Source organism: Falco rusticolus, chromosome 10, assembly GCF_015220075.1.
Source record: "Falco rusticolus isolate bFalRus1 chromosome 10, bFalRus1.pri, whole genome shotgun sequence".
NCBI classification, from domain to species: domain Eukaryota; kingdom Metazoa; phylum Chordata; class Aves; order Falconiformes; family Falconidae; genus Falco; species Falco rusticolus.
Genome location: NC_051196.1, coordinates 8,981,502 through 8,999,702, shown reverse-complemented (window position 1 = coordinate 8,999,702; position 18,201 = coordinate 8,981,502). Strand labels below are relative to the sequence as shown.

Genomic DNA, 18,201 nt, shown 5'->3' with positions numbered 1-18,201 from the left:
TTACAGCTGGCCTTTACATTCTGTCATGCACCCTGCTCCAGCTCAGTTAAAATCAATATACTAAATAACTTCATAAGTAAAACCACCTACTATAGCTACTTTGGCATGTACTGGTGTTTTAGACAGATGTCCTCTTCTAGACCCTTTCGGTTCAATGGAAGATGTTACTATACCTTGTGCTCCGCACCACTGATGGGATGTTACTCCGTACAGCTATTAGTGGAATAGCTTATACAAATGTTCCCTAATTTGTTTTAGGTGCTATCAGGTGGTCTTTTAAAGAGATTTTGCTGTGAGTGGATTAGGCAATACTTACAGAAAACAGTATGGCAGCAGAATTTTGGAGCAGTTACTATAACAGAGAGGAGTAGCAACATATCTTAAGACAGAGCCCACGATTAGATTGTATGTTGGTTGCCTTAAATTGCTGACACAGGTACCCCTAGACAAATTACAGATTTCTGTACCACAGTAGCAAAGGTACAGGCAAACATTCTTTTGCTAGTTCTCCTGTAGAGATGGCAGCCAAGTTATAATCTATGATACTGCACACAAAGAAAGAAGAGAGAAATTAAAATGTGTGTTTTAACTTAGTTTACAAGCCCATAGGTTTTTCCCTTGAGAGATAAGGGGCTAACAGGAAACAAAGGAAAGTAACAGTGCTGTAAGATACAGAGTTAAAGGCGTGTACTCGGACAAACCTTAAACTGAGATGATGAGAAACTTGGCTATATGAGGATTGCTCTAATGAGCTGTGGAATGGGAGGAGGTTATCTCAAAAGTTCAGAGAAGAGATTCCCAATTCAGTGTTATTTCAAGTGCCTTTTAAAAATTATTTTACTCCTCAACAGCACATGTTTAAAAGCAAATCTTAGTGGAAAGGACATGGCTTTTTACAGTGAAAATCTGTCCTTGGGTAGGGGAAAAGAGAAGTCTGCACTTGTTTCTCTGTTTTGTGTGTGTCCCTCTACTTTCAGAATGCTGCAAAAGGATTAATTGATCGGAGGCAGAATGATCAAAGAAAGATTTCTCAGGGAAGGTTGGTTCCTCGTTCTGCTGGGTTTGACAACTCCAAAGATAAGCTTTCAGAACAAAAAGAAAACTTTGATCCATGTAAACATATGGATACTTTACCTAAATGCTCCCCTTCAGGTGGTGATGGTGGCAGAATGTCTCTTAACACTTGCATGAATGTTCGTGAAAATGAACTTGGAAAATCATTTCTCAAGAAAGCAAAAGAAAATGATGTTCCTTTAAGAACCCATCTACCAGGACCAGGAATAGGAAATATAGACTCAAAGCTAAAAATTCCTGTTCCAGAAATGAGGGACCATAAAGTTTCATGTAAACCAGAATTTAAACTGTGTGGACTGCGTCCTCCTCTACTACGGGCTGTATCATGGGATAGTTTGGAGCCTGGACAGAAAGATAAAACACCTTTAAAATTACCATCTGAGGAAGATAAAAGCTTTGTTGTTGGTAATAAATCCAGCAATCAGTTGAAAGCATTCAAAGACCTTCAAATCCAAGTTCAACCAGTTCGAATGCAGAAACTGACAAAGCTCAGAGAGGTGAGTCCTAGTCATCAGTAAGTATCCTGGGTTTTATATCTTACTAAACTTCCAGCTTGCTTAGCATTAGTTTTATCATTGCCAGAAACATAGAGTGATATAATGGAAAACAGTGTCAGCAAAATCAATACAGAATTGTATCTTGTATTTCCTTTGCAACTTTAGTAAATTGTAACCTGTAACTAAATTCTGTGGAATTATTCTAATTCTCAGTTCTCTTCAAATACGCATCAACTGCACTGTGGTATCTTCAATATGCACATATGCATGTGCATATACTCTTGCACACATGCAGGTTTTGGCCCCCAGAAAAAAATTGTACTACTGGTGTCAAGAAAGTACTAATTGCTTACATTGTGACAGAAAGGTGAGTCTAAAACACAATGTATCTCATTTTTGCATCGTTTACATGACCTATAAACAGGAAGCAGTTGATTAACAATCATGGAATTTGTAAAACATACTTGGGACTAAAGTGATCTATTTTGATTTCTAAAGAGAATTTTAGATCTGAAGAATCTTTCCTTCCTCAGGATGTAGCAACATTCTCTTTAAAAGGGTCACTTACGCTCTTTTACATCCTTTGCTTCCCTATGATATTCTTTTTCTGCTCCTTTGGAATTGTCCTCGGATTCACAAGCTCTCACAGTATGTTAACTAACTGATTTCTGTATGAGTGGGCTGTGTATAAACAGAAACCTTTAGCTGAAGTTTGGAGACGGTTACTGTACTCTTGTTTAAGGGCTTAGAATCCTCTGCGTGTTGTATACTATTTGTAAACTTTCTTTGGATTTAAAAATCACTTTTACTTTGTTCAGCCTAGTGGTTTTGAGTTCCATATTGGTTGGTAATTCTCCATCCTAGGGGCATCCTGTCATTGAAGAATACTAGCCTTAGCAATAGCATTACATTTGCAGGGTCTCAGGGGACAGGGAATTGTTTTATTATGGTTTTTGGCTTATTGAACATTGTCAGAAAATGTCTCAGAGTGTCCAGGCTTGTAAAACTGGGTGTCTCTGAGAGCAAGGGCAGCTAGAGGGTGGCCAGAATTATAGTTCCTAATTCTAACATGGCACAAATGTGTCAGCTGCTTGAAGGATAGACTTGGACTGTGAAGCCTGCAATGATTTGTAAAAACTAAGAGCTAAACCCTAAGAATTAATGAGTGTATTAAAAAACATAGAAATGTCATGAAATGAGAAACCACCATCATAAAGCAACTACCATGTGGGTATAGCAAAAATGACCTTGGAAAGGAAAAACAAGGAAAAAAAAGTGGTGATTACTTTCCTTAACAGCCTAATAAGAATGTTTTCTTTAACCTCCAGTAGTTAGTATTTTAAAGTGAATACAGGGCTGACAGGCGAGAACCTCAGGTTATGCACTTTGGTTAATTCATTCCCATTGTATTGCTCGGGAATGGCAGCTTAGTTTTTCATCTTCTCCTGTTTATATAACACACATATTCTTTGCATTAATGTACTGGAATTTTTGATTATAGAGACACTTGAACCGTATAATCTTGAAAGTCCTAGATGTTAAGCACAAATAGTAGTTAGAATCAGAAGATTAATACATGATACATAATTCGAGTTAGGTGAGAATTGAACACTCTCAAGTAGGAATTATTTGCTTATAAACAAAAGCCTGTGTTTGTGAATTGTAAACATATCTGAGAATACAAAAGTAGAAAATGAGGATGTGTTAGGAGGAGAGATGAGGTAACAAGGTTTAATCCTTGAGGGTATATTCCTCCCTCCGTGTAAGGAATAGGGGCAGAGTACAGTAACAGTGAAGTATTAACTTGCAGCTGTAGCATACCAAGCTTCAGTCTGAGTGGCAAAGTCTCACGTATATATCTGATTTTCTGAATTTTCTCTCCTTTCTGGGATACTTACTACTGTGGCTATATCCAAAATTGTTTTTTTCATACTTATTTACTAAAACTCTCATTTACCAAAACTCAGTTTTTCTACTTGAGTAAGAGGCACATGTTGTAAATCTCTGTTTGCATGACCAGGAATTCTTCTAAATAATGCATGTATGAAATTTGAAATATGTAATATCTAAGAGCATGTGTGTGAATGTACATGTATCCATGCAATGTAGCATACGACTATAACAATATAAACATCTCCATTATGTTTATTGACTAAAGTAAATGTTATATTTAGTGTTCATGTGGCAGGGATATTTAAATTGAGATTTCTAGTTAAGTTACTTGGAAATGTTACTGTTTTTCTTAACAGGAGCATATTTTGATGAGAAATCAAAATTTAGTTGGACTTAAACTTCCTGAACTTAGTGAAGCAGCTGAACAGGAAAAAGGTGCAGTATCATAAAAGCTGGAAGGAGTGTTTGTTTTACAGTGATTTTTATAATTGACTAATAAGGAAGGGGGAAAAAGTCTTCAATTGCAATAGTAATTATAATGAAGCAGTCCTTGAGGAAGGTGCTTTCATCAAGGAATGATGAAAAAGAGAGATCACTTGAATTTCTTTATGATCTGGGCCAAGAAGATACTGTAGGTATTATTACAACCAAATGAAAAGATACATACCTGGAACAGAGTCTACCTTGTACTTAATAGGCGGAGCACTGCCACAAGTTTCAGTGACTTTCTGAAAAAAGTTTCAGCAGTGATGGACTGGATGGATGTGACCTTTGCAAGATATTGTAGCCATAAGTTTGAGTTTGATCCTTGAAAACATGAATAAGAGGTGGAATGCTTTATTCCTGCTTTTTTTTTTTTTTTTTTAGTATATGTGTGGCAAATATAGAAATGACATATTCACTTCTTGTGCACAGCTCTGCGTCATTGTGGATAGGTAAGAGTAAGGCCAGAGAAGAGGCATAAATGTAATTGAAGGACTGGGAAAATATACCTTGCAATAAGATGTGGAGAAGCTCAGTTTCTGTGATTTTTAATAAAGAAAAGGCTTAAAACACTACATAAATGAGGAAATGGAAATCTGGCACCAAATTGTTTTTCCAATGTAACACAAGCACATGAGATTTGATGCCTGTAGGCTGTATCTAAAAAAGATTCAGAACAGAAATAAAGAACAAAGATACAATCCTGAGGACAATTCAATACCTGGAAGAACTAAATAGCAGTGGTGCTGAGCAATCAGTTGAAAATATTTAAACCAAAACTGTGTCGTTTGGAAGAACTTAAGTCAGAACTTGTTCAGAGTGTTCTTAAGGCCACATTAACAGAAATGGAAAAGGTTAATACAAAAGGAGCTGAAACTCTTTGCCCAAGATTTGATCCAAGGACAGTTTCCATTTTTCCTAGTACTGTTCAATTTGCTAATTCATAGATTTGCTTTGGGACTGTTTCTAAGGCCTTAAAGTTTCTGTTACGCAGGGAGATGGATGAGATACTGTATCTCATATTATCTCTGGAAACAGGCTCATCTTCAGTCTGGGTGAAACAAGATTAAAAGAGACTTCTTGTCCTCTTTCTGTATTACTGATTATATCTTTGCATTCTTAGATATGTAGTAATATTCCTGTCACTCTGCTAACACATGATTTCCCAGAAATTATTTAGTAGGCTTTATTTGATAGTAACTTATCTGAATGATAGCCAGGACATTAAGGGTCAACTCCTTGTCCTCAGTGGGGAAAACAAGTGAGGGGTCAAATTCTGAGTTCATTTGTTAGGGAGACTTACTTCCTTACATTGTCATAAAAGCCACCTTGTGCTTTTCAAATGGAGTAGTAATTTTACTTAAATAATAGGAAATAGCCAGATACTTCATTATTACTATTATGAATCAAATATACTGGCTCCATCATGTTTTGCCTTCAATGCCAAGTTATTGTGATCATCTGAGTAAACACAACTTTACATCGACAGTTTAGATAAGCACAATATATTAGATCTGGAGACATTGTGGTGTCAGACTGGCTTTTTATGGGGACACACACGTCTGTTCTGAAGTAAGTAGTGCATTTTTTAAATACAAAGAAAGTGCACAGATCTATAATGTAGCTAGAAAGAATCTCCCATTCTTTTCTGTCTCACAGGTTAACGTTCTCCACATTTACAAAACTTCGTCTTTTTCACACTGTTTTGCAAGTGTAAGGATCATTCTGTTACACCAAATGAACAGGAGAGCTGTACAAAGATATCTTCCTACATCAGAGATTCAGACTGGAGAACCTGATTTTCCTATAGGAGAGTCCTTCATTAAATTCTGGCAAGACAGGAGGAGTTAAGGGAATTACTATACATGAAATTAAATAAAATGAAAATATAGTTCAGTAACATGAATTTTAAAAAGTTTAAGCCATGTCTTGGTCCTTATGCAAGTGACAGAAGTAGAGAATGTAATTATAACCTTATGTCCGGTTTAATGAACATGCAGTGCAAACAAGTACATGTTGTACATTTATCACCATAAATAGTGCACAAAGTCTGTAGTATAGTACATTATACTAGAGTTGATCTTGGCAGGTGGCATTTAAAACCTTAGAAAATGACAGTACACTATTACAAAATCTAAGCTAAAATATTGCAGAAATGATGTAACTGTACTGGTAAAGCACAAATGCACAATGTTAGGTTAGATGTTCCAGTAATTGAATTCTAGGAAAAATGCTAAATAATTATTTTTCAGTGCATTAGAGACTGTCATAGCACATATTACTTCAGCCTTTCTAAAGAAAGGATGGCAATTGTACTGATTAGTTTTGTTGTCACTGCTCAAAAAGACAACAGGAGATCTTTACTCAATAAAGAAGAGTGATGAATCACCATGTGCAGTAAAGGAAGTAACATTCTGCATGAAGCGATAGACCTTTTCTTGTTGTTCACTTTTTCTCCCAGTAGAGTTAGGGTGAAAGCTTCAGTGACTCAAAAAGGACACAGTTAGGCTAAAAGGTCTTACTTGGCTCTGAGATGCTGACTATTAATATATTAATGCATGACTTTAAAAATAACACATAAAATATTTTATCTGAAAATGTCTTTAGGCCCTTCGCCTCTCCCTTCCCCCACTGAAGAGGAAGAAACAAAAACCAGCTCTGATGTCATGCCCAGCATTCCGGATGTATTGCTGCGAAAATTACGAGTGCACAAATCACTTCCAGGAAGGTAAAAGCTCATTAGCCGTAGAAAGACATCATCTTGGGGAAGGCACAGTAATTGTTTCCAGTGAACTCCCTTTAAAATGGAGTTCCATTTATAGGGGATCCATATAAGTAGAGAAATGCTGCATCTTAAAATGTGCAACACAGATTTTCTGAAAAATTTTGAGGAGTGCACCAATTTCCAGTGACTGGCCAACTTTTAAAATTAGTTTGCGAGTTCTACATAAAAAAGTCTGAAACCAGACCAGCATGCTACAACTGCATTTTTATACAGATTTTCCCACCAGTCGTCCAGTCCTGGTTTTCAGGATTGCTGCTACAGATATAAATTGATGCTGAAAATGTTAGTATTGCTTTTCCCCAGAAAAATAATTGGTCCAGGTAGTGCTTTCCCGTGGTAAAATTTGGGAACGTAAGAATTCTGCAATTTTACTACAGGTGACAATTTTTCAGGGAAATGGAGTTTATTTTGCAAACATATTTGTAGGACCCACTCATGAATTCCCTGATCTTGGGCTGTGCAAGAAGGTGCTTATCGACAGATTGCTTAACACCTGCCGTGGTTCAGGAGTCTCTCCTTTCCCTCTTACACAATCTGAAACAGTATGTCTGCACGTTATAGATGTGTAGGCTAGCACCATAGGAGAGATCATTTGAAACTAGAGCTGTCATTGCATAATGCAATATAACTATAGGAAGGGAATGCTCTGGTCCATACTCTCTGAGGTAGAGTCATAATAGACTATACCTGCCAGGTGTTTGTCCAGATCTTTAGAATTACCCTTTTTTTTTTTTTCTGATTTGAGTTTACTGCTATTGAAACTTAACATTTTCTTGACAGAATTTAAGTGGAATTTTCCTTTTAAGGGGGGAGGTTTATGTTTAAAATGGCACAAAAGTCTGTATTTTGCTCAGGCCCAAGCAATATAGGGAAGAAAGCTCAAATGAAGCATTTATCACCACATTATTTGCATCCCTTGCATCACTGATAACTTTAGAGACTAAGCATATTTTATTTTGTATTGGTTAGAGTAAAACTAATAGTCTTCCATATTTCTGCATAAACCTTTTCTTTGAGAGAAATAAACCATAATAAAAAAATGCTTATTAGACATTTAAAGAATCCCAAACATATTTGGCCAGAGCTTCCGAAATTCATCTGTGTGTTTCTATACTATAAATACCAGAGCCCTTCAATCATTTGAGACAGTCAGTAAGTGCTCTCTGTGCAGATGAAATGAATATTTAACATTTTTTTGAAGGAACTATTACATACAAAATTTTATATAAATGAATGCATGGGGTGAAGAAGTTCTAAGAGACCATTGCTTGATTGTAATCAAATACAGAAAAGTAATTTCATAGCTAAGTACAGAATGGGTAAATGCTGAACTGGCTTTGAGAATCAGATAATACACAGATCTTCTGGTTTCAGGTAATATTCTTTAATCAGTTGGCTCAATCTGTTCAATAGACATACGTGTAACTTTTCATTCTTACAATAAGTTTCTCGGAAAGTTCACAGCCAAAAAGACACAAATTCCATCACTCTGTTCTGTGTTATATAACACACACAGATGCTTGAAATTCCTTCTAGAAGGACCACTTCTACTAGCTTCCTCCTAGAATAAGTGATAAATACTAATACTTCAGGCACAAAATGGTTTTCCAGCACAAGGGGACATGACGTACTGACCTCCCTTCTTCTAGTCACTACTCCTAAGTATCAGTGTTTTTCTACCCAAAGAGAAAAATTTGCTGCTTATGGACACCACATGCATTGATTTCTATATTTGGGATTAATGGTGCAGTGAAATTACAATAACCTTTGCATTTTATGAAAGTATGTCTGCACAGGGCATGATAGTTATGCCAACCACAACTCCTCTCACTGGCATCCACTAGAATTTGTATATGCAGCTCCTGTCCTTTCTTTCAGGTGTTTCTCATTTCTATACACTTGCACAAAAATGAATGGCTGTCTTGTGTTTTGGAACAATTAAAGGGAATAAGAACTTGTAAATTCAAACACACGGGATGACTGCCTCTTAAGTGAGATCTTGTGCTATAATGTTGTCTATCTCATTTCTTTTATAGTATTCTATGAAACTGTATTTTGGTAATTGTTTCTAGTTTTTGTATAGTCAGTAATCATTCTTGTAGTGGAAAACTCATAAAACTCAAACATTTGTTAGTGTCAGAGTCATTGTTAGCTAGCGTCTAACCAAGCAGCCAAAACAGGATAGTTCAGTATACAGTGAGCTGTGTTTTGTATTCTGCCCATCTGTGATCATCATCATGAGGTTTCAACTGTTAACAGAAGGAAAGTGGGTAAAGATAATAAACGAAAGTATAGTGTATAAAGCCAGCCACAGCTCCAGAACCGTAACTTCTGTCTTGCTTTTGTACTTGCAGTTTATCATAATGTAGTGCAGACAGCAGTATTTGCAGTTGCCAGAAACTTTGGCATGTTATTGCTAATACTCTGGTGATACTGTGCTATTGCTTTTAAAAAAAAAACCCACCCATGATGTTTAGTCATAACAAGTACAATTGCATTAATTAAATACTGTTTCACCAAAAGAAACCAAAAAATATTTAAGGGGAGGATGTCATTTGTTGTTCTATTTGATTAAATGTTACAGTAGCTTTATTTTCTGAGACAACAACTAATTAAAATATGAATTTTTTGCTTTTATTTCTAGCTCCCCTCCACTTACTGAAAAAGAAGTTGAGGTAAGTATGTTCTTAAACTCATTTTTTCAGAGGTATGGCTCAATTTTAAGTGGTTACTGTAAGTCTAAGGATGTTATGGGATATTTATTTTTTTTCAAAAGAATAATTTCTCAGAAAAAAGACATACTGAGCTCAGTCAAAATAACAATTTTGTGAAATGTGGGCAACTATTCCAGGCAATATAAACTGTAAAAAAACCTTAGAGATGGAATAAGCAAAATGCTTGTTTGTGCATTCTTCATAATAAAATACACATTCATTTTGGAAATTATTATAGTGTATTTAAAGTAGTAAAAAAATTGAGTTTAAATGAGCCCAGAAACTAAATGAGTAAAATTGCATTTTCGTATTGGCCAATAGGAGCTTTGGGGCAGTTTTTGATTATATCTTGCAGTTGGTTTACATAATTTTTACTTTTTCAGTTCAAGCCAATGATTTTTTTTGCAGGTTGCTCTTTAGTGGCTGGCTTGCTTTCTTCTTTTCTTTACACACCAGTCAAGGAAAAAAATCTTTATTTACATAGCTCCAATCTAATGGAACTGTTTGTGCCTTGTGCTTTGCAAAGTATTAATCCTAAGAAATAATGCATCTGGTAAAGAAAGAAAACAATCTTTAAAAGCAGGGTGTAAGAGAATAATAACGTTAGCACTTCATCTTTTGCTGGCTTCGGTGTTAGGTGTTTATCCCTTAGGTAAAACAATGCTAATGGTGAGCTCATCGCTGGACTTCCTCTGCACAGACTATCTGTTTAAAAACCTTGGGGACCCTTGGAGGAAGTCCAGCTAGAAAACAGATCCATTGTGATTCTACTTCTGGTAGGCTACTTCCTCCATTGTGTCTCTGCTCTACTGATCTCCCAGAAAAACATTCAGGAAGAGAGGCAGCAACACATTTATTAATTTTTTAGAGGAAGTAAACAGAAGTGATTTTTGAAATGACTGAATTTAAAAAATATTTTTTGAATTTTCTGTTTCAATATTTATTTAAGCACCAAAGTTTGTTAAACAAGTACCTTATTCTTAAGTTGTTCTTGGAAATTATATTACTGTGACGCTTATTTTAAAAGTGCCTTTTTTTAATCCAAACAGAATGTATTTGTACAACTTTCCTTGGCCTTTAGAAATGATAGTTACACCTTGGAATCTAGAATTAACCAAGCAGAGAGAGAGAGAAATCTTACTGAGGAGAATGCTGAGAAGGAACTGGAAAACTTTAAAGCAGCCATTACGGTAAGAAGACTGAACTTTAGTGTACATGAAAGTGTCCATACATTTGAAATAGGTGTGGCTATGCTTGCCTAGACCTACTGTAAATTCAGCTCCAAAACTTAATTTTCTGCTGCTCAAGCTCCTTGCTGTAAGCTGCCTACCGCTGTACACAAGGGAGCATTTTCTGCCAGAGTGAGCTGCCATTGCTGGAAATGTACAGAGGATGTTGCCCTACGTCTAGCAGATTTCAGGAATAAACACTATGAATTTGCTGTTCAGTTCTTGGAATAAACCTGTGACAGAGCTAAGAGCATTCAGCACTGCAATTTGAGTGCTGCTGATCCATGCTGTCTTGGGCAAGTCCTTTAGCAGTAAATATGAGGTGTCCAGTTAGGTGAGATACTGAAATGATCTGAAGCCCGGGTCCTGAGATTTGTGACTTGAAAGACCTGTTAACTGCAGGTTAATAGAAGGGGGTATAGAAAAGGAAACAGCGAGGATTACTTCAGGAATACATGCCATCTCAGGATCAGGTTATGGGCCTGAACACACTTTCGTTCCAGCTGTACCTCATATTCTTTTATCAGCAGTAGTTTTCAGTCCTTCTTGCCAGCTTTCTCTGGATTTTCTAACTAAAATGACACATTCTGAGATGTGTCAGCTTAGGTGCTGCACATGTTTTTCTACAAAAAAAGGAAGGTGTGCTTAGATACAATGCTGCTAAATGAAATACCTGTAGACCCCATTTGCATATTACAAGGAGGTGCTACCATACTTTTGAGAAATAGTTAGGAGGACATAATGATTCTCCCATTTACTTTATCAAGAACATAATCGGGTAAGAAAGGATACAATTAAAAAAAGATGGTTATGTTTATCTCTTTTCATCTGGATTTTCAAATCTGTATTTCCAGATCAGTTGTTGGTGGGGGGGAAAAAAAAGAAAAGACGTTTTTTAAATGTTTTGCTGCTCTTCCCTCTGCTCTCTGTTTAAAGAGCAAGCAGAAACAACCTAATGAATCTCAAGGTTTTCAGACTGAAAAAAGTATGTTAGATTTGACACTTACTTCTATTAAATCGTATCAGGTTTTCTCATTCAACTTTTCTGTGAACAGAAAACTCATTCAGTGAAAAGGTGTTCACTAGGCTTGGCTATAAGACATCTAAATTCACTCTTGCTTTTGGTAACTAAGTGCCAAGGAAATTACATGCTTTTATGCATTTCAGAATTAATCTGGGCTATCAAAGTGATGATATTAAACCAGTGCATAAATGTGTTTATTGATTGACAAAAATTGGTTAAGAAATTGTAATTGCCATTTGATTTACAGGCTGTATTATATTTTATTACTCTTTTACATTTGGAATTCTTGAGACTCTAATATCTTCTTTTCCAAATAAGTGAAGTGGCATGGAACTGAAAAGAACATAGTGGCCTCTCTTAATACCTCGTGCCTAGCAAAATTAAAATGTCCCTTTGTGTTCAGCAGTCATTTGTAAGTACTAGTTCAAATAAACATAATTTGTAAAGTTCACATGTAGGCAATGTATGATTCATCATTAATTTCAAAAGGAAATATTGCAAATGTGCTTAGACCTTTTTTAACTCCTTGAAAGGTATGCCTGCAGTATGGCAGTGAAGCACCATTCTGAAACAGAGCAGCAGCACTCTAGGTTATCTGTGGTGGCAGTGGTGGCACTCCTCTGGGGCTAATTTGTCCGTGTATAATTCTGCCTAGAACACTTCTGTGGCTCAGGCTATTTCATCTGAACTAAAAAGTGGCAAGACATGATGATAAGCTTGTGTGTTTTCACTTCAGTCTTCAGCTCACTTATGGCATCACTATGAACACAGAGAAGCTTACCAGAAGCTATTGGAAGATATTGCAGTTCTGCGCCGTTTAGCTGCTAGACTATCCAGTCGGGCTGAGATGGTTGGAGCCATTCGGCAGGTAAGAACATCCTTCTGTCTAACACGTATCCTGGCTGCACATGTTCACTCTTGCTCTTTTTTAGCCATAGCTGGAGGTTTATTAGCCCTATGAATTTTATTTGCCATTTTGACAGATTAAAATGTTTATTTTAATGTCAGATAAGACACCGTGTCACCCTGGAAGTAGAATTCAAACAGAAGAAGATTATCCATGAAGCTACACAATAGGACCATATATATTATTTAGAACTATAGCTGCTTTGCAAGAAACTTATTTATAATCAGTGCAGCACTAATAAGAAAACTTTTCTGGGTCAAAAAGCTCATCTAGTTTAGTCACCTGCCTTTGGCAATAGCTTTGTCAGACAACTATTAAGAGTATAAGAACAGAGCAACTATAAATGAGAACACAGCAATACTGCCCCAGATTCAAGACTGTTGCCTCTGCTCTCTAAAGTAACTAGACTGATGCCAGCAACTAAGACCTCCAAGGGTTTGAAAACAAATGTGCATATACCACATAACTAATAAGACGGGCACACAGACACTGTATAAACATATGACAAAATAAATTATGATATCCTGTGGGCATCTGAATGCATGTGCATTTGTGTTCTTATTAGCTTAGAAATTTTCAGTCAGGGAGGTACTAATATTTCTTGAAGAACAGCTATTCCAGATTTAGCCCTGACAGGGAACACAGACATAGAAGCAAATCATTTGTTTGAGAAGTGTAGAGATTACCTGCGTGTTCCCCTTCTCTTCTTTAGGAGAAGCGTATGTCAAAGGCAACAGAAGTAATGATGCAGTATGTGGAAAATCTGAAAAGAACATATGAAAAGGATCATGCTGAACTAATGGAGTTCAAGAAACTTGCCAATCAGAATTCTAGCAGAAGCTATGGTGCATCTGGTAAAAAGATTAACATTTAAGGGTTTGTCCTGCATTTATACAGAGAGGCGTGGTGCTAATATGTTAAAACTGAAGAAATCATGAAACTGTTCATGAAGTTCTGATCTCAGTAGATTTCAAAAAGTTATAGATACAATAAAATATTTCATATGAACCATACTTAATGCTATAGTACATTGATTTAAATCACTGTTGCCTATCACCAAATTCTGATGAATCCAATGACATTTTCATAGGCCTCTTTGCCATACGTGTAGCTTCCATAGGTTTTGACCCAAGTACCTCTTAGATGACAGATGATGGCAAATGTTGTTATTAAAAAGATTTTTTTCTTTTGCAACCTTTTCTTTCCTAGTTGCTGGAAACTGAATTACTATTTTCTTTTGCAAAAACTTGTAACGGAGGCTAGTGGACTTTGCATGATCTCAGTATGACCATAATGGTTCAATCTTTTGCAGTTATTTCAATTTCTTCTACAGGTTTAATTGACACCAGAACTGTATGACAGATAAATATGCAGTCACTACAGACCTTTATAAAGACACTATACCTGAGTTTGAAATACAGGCAAGGGCTCTATTAATATTGTTTACAGGTACTCATATAGTCTAACACTGGTTTCTTTCTACTGTTTTTATACAGAAGATGAGTCCACTCGTTCATTCTAGATCCATGTCTCTTACTGTTGGAAAGGTATTTCTACAATATAAAGGAAATTAAATTAATATATATGTAGTGAAATTTCTTGTCTGCATACACCACATATAGACTGTGTTCAAAATGTGGTGCTGGTAAATTCTCGATGTTTTCATGTAATTTAGTGCAAGTGCTTTGTAATTTTGGATACATGAAGTGTGACTTTGTGCAATAATTTTAATACTTGCTGTGAAGTATAAATAATAAAGGGACCTATTTATTTAAGAATAATTCTATTCCAAGCCACATACCTGTGCTCCAGAGAATGGCTTAGGTCCTGTGCTTTTTATAGTTCCTCAGTGAGGAAGGTGAGCATTGGATCAAAATTTACTGTGTAGTTCCATGATCATACCATTTTTGTTATGTTAAGAATTAGATCATGTTCAGAGTACTGTAGATGTAACAGTTATTTTTAAGCGGGGCTAATTTTTCAGTTAGCATCGAAGTATCTTGTTTGGTTTGACAAAGCATTCAGAGTGAGAGATTATTTCAGATTGTTTTGGCTCAACCATTTAATAACTTTAACGTGGCCAGTGTTCCATGTCTGCAGAACTTCCAAGTGTTGGAGATGAAGTTTATTACAAAGTTTCCTAAAACGACCAGTGATTTAAGAGAGCCAAGTGCCAATGTGACCATTATGAAATGTGGTGTTCAGAGGCATTATATTCAGTCTACTATTTCTTTTCATATTTTTATTTGCCTGGATTGTCATTCTTTAGTTTGTTCCTGCCACCTCTGAGTGCTGGATAGAAAGAATTAGAGCACAGAGCATGCTGAGGGCCAGACTGCATTTCAGAATGATAATCAGATAAGTTGAAACAGAAGTCCCCCCAAAAAGATTAAATTTAACGAAGACAAGTACAAGTCCAAATAATTAAGGGGGGGGGGGGGGGGGTGGGGGGTGGAACCCCAAACATTGGAATGGATTGCATAGTATGGCTGCTGACTCCCCAGTATAGCTTTTCAGGACCGTATTAGGTAAACCTCTGTCATTTATGTATATTTATAGTTGGTTTTGTCTAGAAGCAGGATCGTGGAGTAGGTAACTCCTATGTATTTACTAAATCTGTGTTTACCTCCTTTCCTGTAACGTTATCTAGAGCAGAATCTTAGAAGTGTTTGGATATGCAATGAAGCTATTAGATGCTATAAGTGCTTTTTTTTTTTACTCAGTTGAATGTGTAGATTTTACTACATGTATATCATGGGATGAACCATTTGGCTACTTACCTAATGACAGCAAAAACTTACATGATCTGTACTTGAGGTAGAATATATTGTGTACACTTACCATGTGTTATCATATAAAGAATTTCCATGGTCTTTGGGAAATGTAAGCAATGATGCATGATGCTAGATAGATATCATAACCACTCAAGGGTGCGGGAGAAGGCTCTGTTCTTTTGCGGAAGCAGCGGATGTTATTGTTTCTGTAAGCTATAGTTTGTAGGTTTAGAAATAATTAATATATCATAGTAGATGCAGTATATCATAATGAGTACATAACAAGATAAGTGTTTCATGTGTAACTTCATTTTTTTCCAGTCATTGTAACACTGGTGCTTTTCCCAGTATCATTATACATCTGGTTTAACCAAAGATAATAGCTTCTAATAAGAACTGACGATACCAACTCAGAACATATCTGTTGTGTGACTTCAACTACTGGGCTTTCAGTGCAGAAGGAAAAGAGTAGCCTCTCCATACAACACCTCATTTCACGCTAAGCACTTGCCATACCAGACAGTACTAGAGGAAGTTTTGGGGAAAACCACAGCCCTGACAGTCATTTATCTTAATTTTGCTCCCAAATCTCCTTTTTCCCAATGGACATTAACCTACATCTTTGCCACACCTATTAACTTGTTCTTCAGTCTGTTTTGTTGTATGGTGGAAAAAAAGTATGTTGTTTCTCACAGAACGTGCCTCGGAGGAGAGTCAGTGTTGCTGTTGTTCCTAAATTTAACTCCTTAAGCATTCCTGGTCAGTCACCAACAGCATCACCTATACCTTCAGTGCCGTCCCTGGTAAGTAAAACCAACATTTTAAAGATACTATTTTTGTTGAAACCACTTTTGCATGGGGCCAAGCCATATTTATTCAAAAATATAAGCCTTTTCATTGGTTTTACTTGTTTTGACTCCATCCTAGTGAAGGGAATGGGCAAATGTAATTCCTGTTGTGTAAGGGACATATGCCTTCAGAATCTTCCTCCATAAATGATAACTTTGGACACCCCTGAATGGGGCTAGCTGGTGATTCAGAGGCATTAGACACTAGGTGAGGCAATTTGCCTTTTCATCTGTAGTAACATACTGGAAAGAAGTAGCAAAAATAGTTGTCCACTGTGAGAGAGAAATTTTAACTAGAAACCATAGAAGATGATTGGACTGCTTCTCTTCATTGCCAAAGAAGTTGGCTAAACAGGAAAACATGCAATTAATGTACAGAAATGCATGTGGTACAAATTTAGAGATTCTGTGGTGATTTGGGATTAGTGGAGCTACCAGCCTTTGCCTTGACTTTTTGTTTATAAAATGTTAATAAGTGAAATGAGAATCTAATCTGAACCTAATCGATCTATATAAATGCTTTGGAGGAAAACAGCAAGGCATATCAACTGTTCAGAGATGAGATATGATGGCACGTAACCTGAAAATCATGCAGTTTCCTGTTAAAAATGTAGGACTATTTAAATGAGGAGTTTTGCTGAGAAACTAAATCCAAGTGTGTTTGTTTATTGTGATTTATTTATGTTTAAAATTTTCCATTGAAGACTCAGCTAACAGTGTTCCTAGGATAATATGGAGAGAAGCAAGAGAGTAATTTTCCTGTTCAGTGATCAATATATGAAGAAGAAAGACTTTCTTGGAAAAAGTAGGCAGGGTAGAAGGGAATGTCATAGAAAATTCTTCTTAGTGTGCAGGTCTGTTGTTTACTGTGGTTAGTGGAATTCGGAAGCTCCATATTGAAGATACCTTGTTCATGGGTGTGGGAAAAGCAGCACATTGACTTTGTCATTTTACTGAAGATTCATTTGAAATTAATTCATGGATGTAACATTTATTGTGATTTTCACTTACAGTCTGAATCACCTAGTAATGGAAGGAGCAACCTAACATCTACTCCTGTTCTGCCAGCACTTTTAGAAAAGTGAGTTTTGTCTAGGCCATCTCATTACCTATTAAATCTTGGTATGAAATGAAAATTATATAAATTTTATCTTTCCTAACAGATGTTATACCAAGGCATAAGGTATTGCAATCAGTGACACAACACTGGCTTAGGCTGATTCATGATCTGGTAACTGTGTTTTCTGTGTCACCATCATATTGTTCTTTTCGTGTTCAGAGGTTTACAAGCAATATTGCAGAACTAAATGGAGCCTGCTAAGATCATTAGAACTCATCAAGTAAAAAATTCAGCAGAAGATCATACATTTACACATTTGCGTAGGCCTGCCTTCAGAACTTGACAAAACTAAAACTATCACATACATTTTTTTAAATTTTTTTTAATCTATTTCCTGGAACAAAATAATGCTGTATCTGAAGTTGTCAGTGAGCAACCCCAGGTTCTTTAAGTTGACTATCCCAGTAATATAAGTTTGTGTTCTACCCTTGCCTTTTGAACATATGGCCAGCTGTAAGAATCATATTTTGAAATACTATGATATCCAGTGTCATGTAGGCTTTTAAATTTATATGAATAAACGTAAGTATACAAAACTCAAAAGTGTAATTTATCATAATAGTAGATCATCAGAATTTTGCAGAAGTCAAAACAATGTTTAAGTAGTGATTCTTTTTTAGTATGAAATGATTTGAGCATTGCACTAAATTAAAACATTAGGTTTGAAATTTTAGTTTTAACAACCTCATATTTTAGTTATAAGAGCGAGAGAAGTTTGCATTTTAAAATTAAAAAATACAGATATGAAAGAGATTTTTTTTAATAGCCCAGTAATAAGAAAATACCTCAATATCTGTATTGTTCTAGTACCTATAAATAGCAAAAATATTTTTCCATTAAAACATTTGCCTTT

At 36.0% G+C, this 18,201-nt stretch overlaps 1 protein-coding gene across 1 annotated transcript in view; it reads left to right on the top strand.

Annotated features, from left to right (window-relative positions):
• The window catches only part of IRAG1 (inositol 1,4,5-triphosphate receptor associated 1), a 44,707-nt gene that overhangs the window by 18,611 nt on the left and 7,895 nt on the right, over positions 1–18,201 (top strand). The window contains 11 exon segments of the mRNA XM_037402560.1: positions 978–1,571; positions 3,821–3,899; positions 6,555–6,675; positions 9,377–9,407; positions 10,496–10,636; positions 12,436–12,567; positions 13,319–13,460; positions 14,103–14,122; positions 14,124–14,153; positions 16,076–16,183; positions 17,242–17,309. Coding sequence (XP_037258457.1) covers positions 978–1,571; positions 3,821–3,899; positions 6,555–6,675; positions 9,377–9,407; positions 10,496–10,636; positions 12,436–12,567; positions 13,319–13,460; positions 14,103–14,122; positions 14,124–14,153; positions 16,076–16,183; positions 17,242–17,309 — 1,466 coding nt within the window.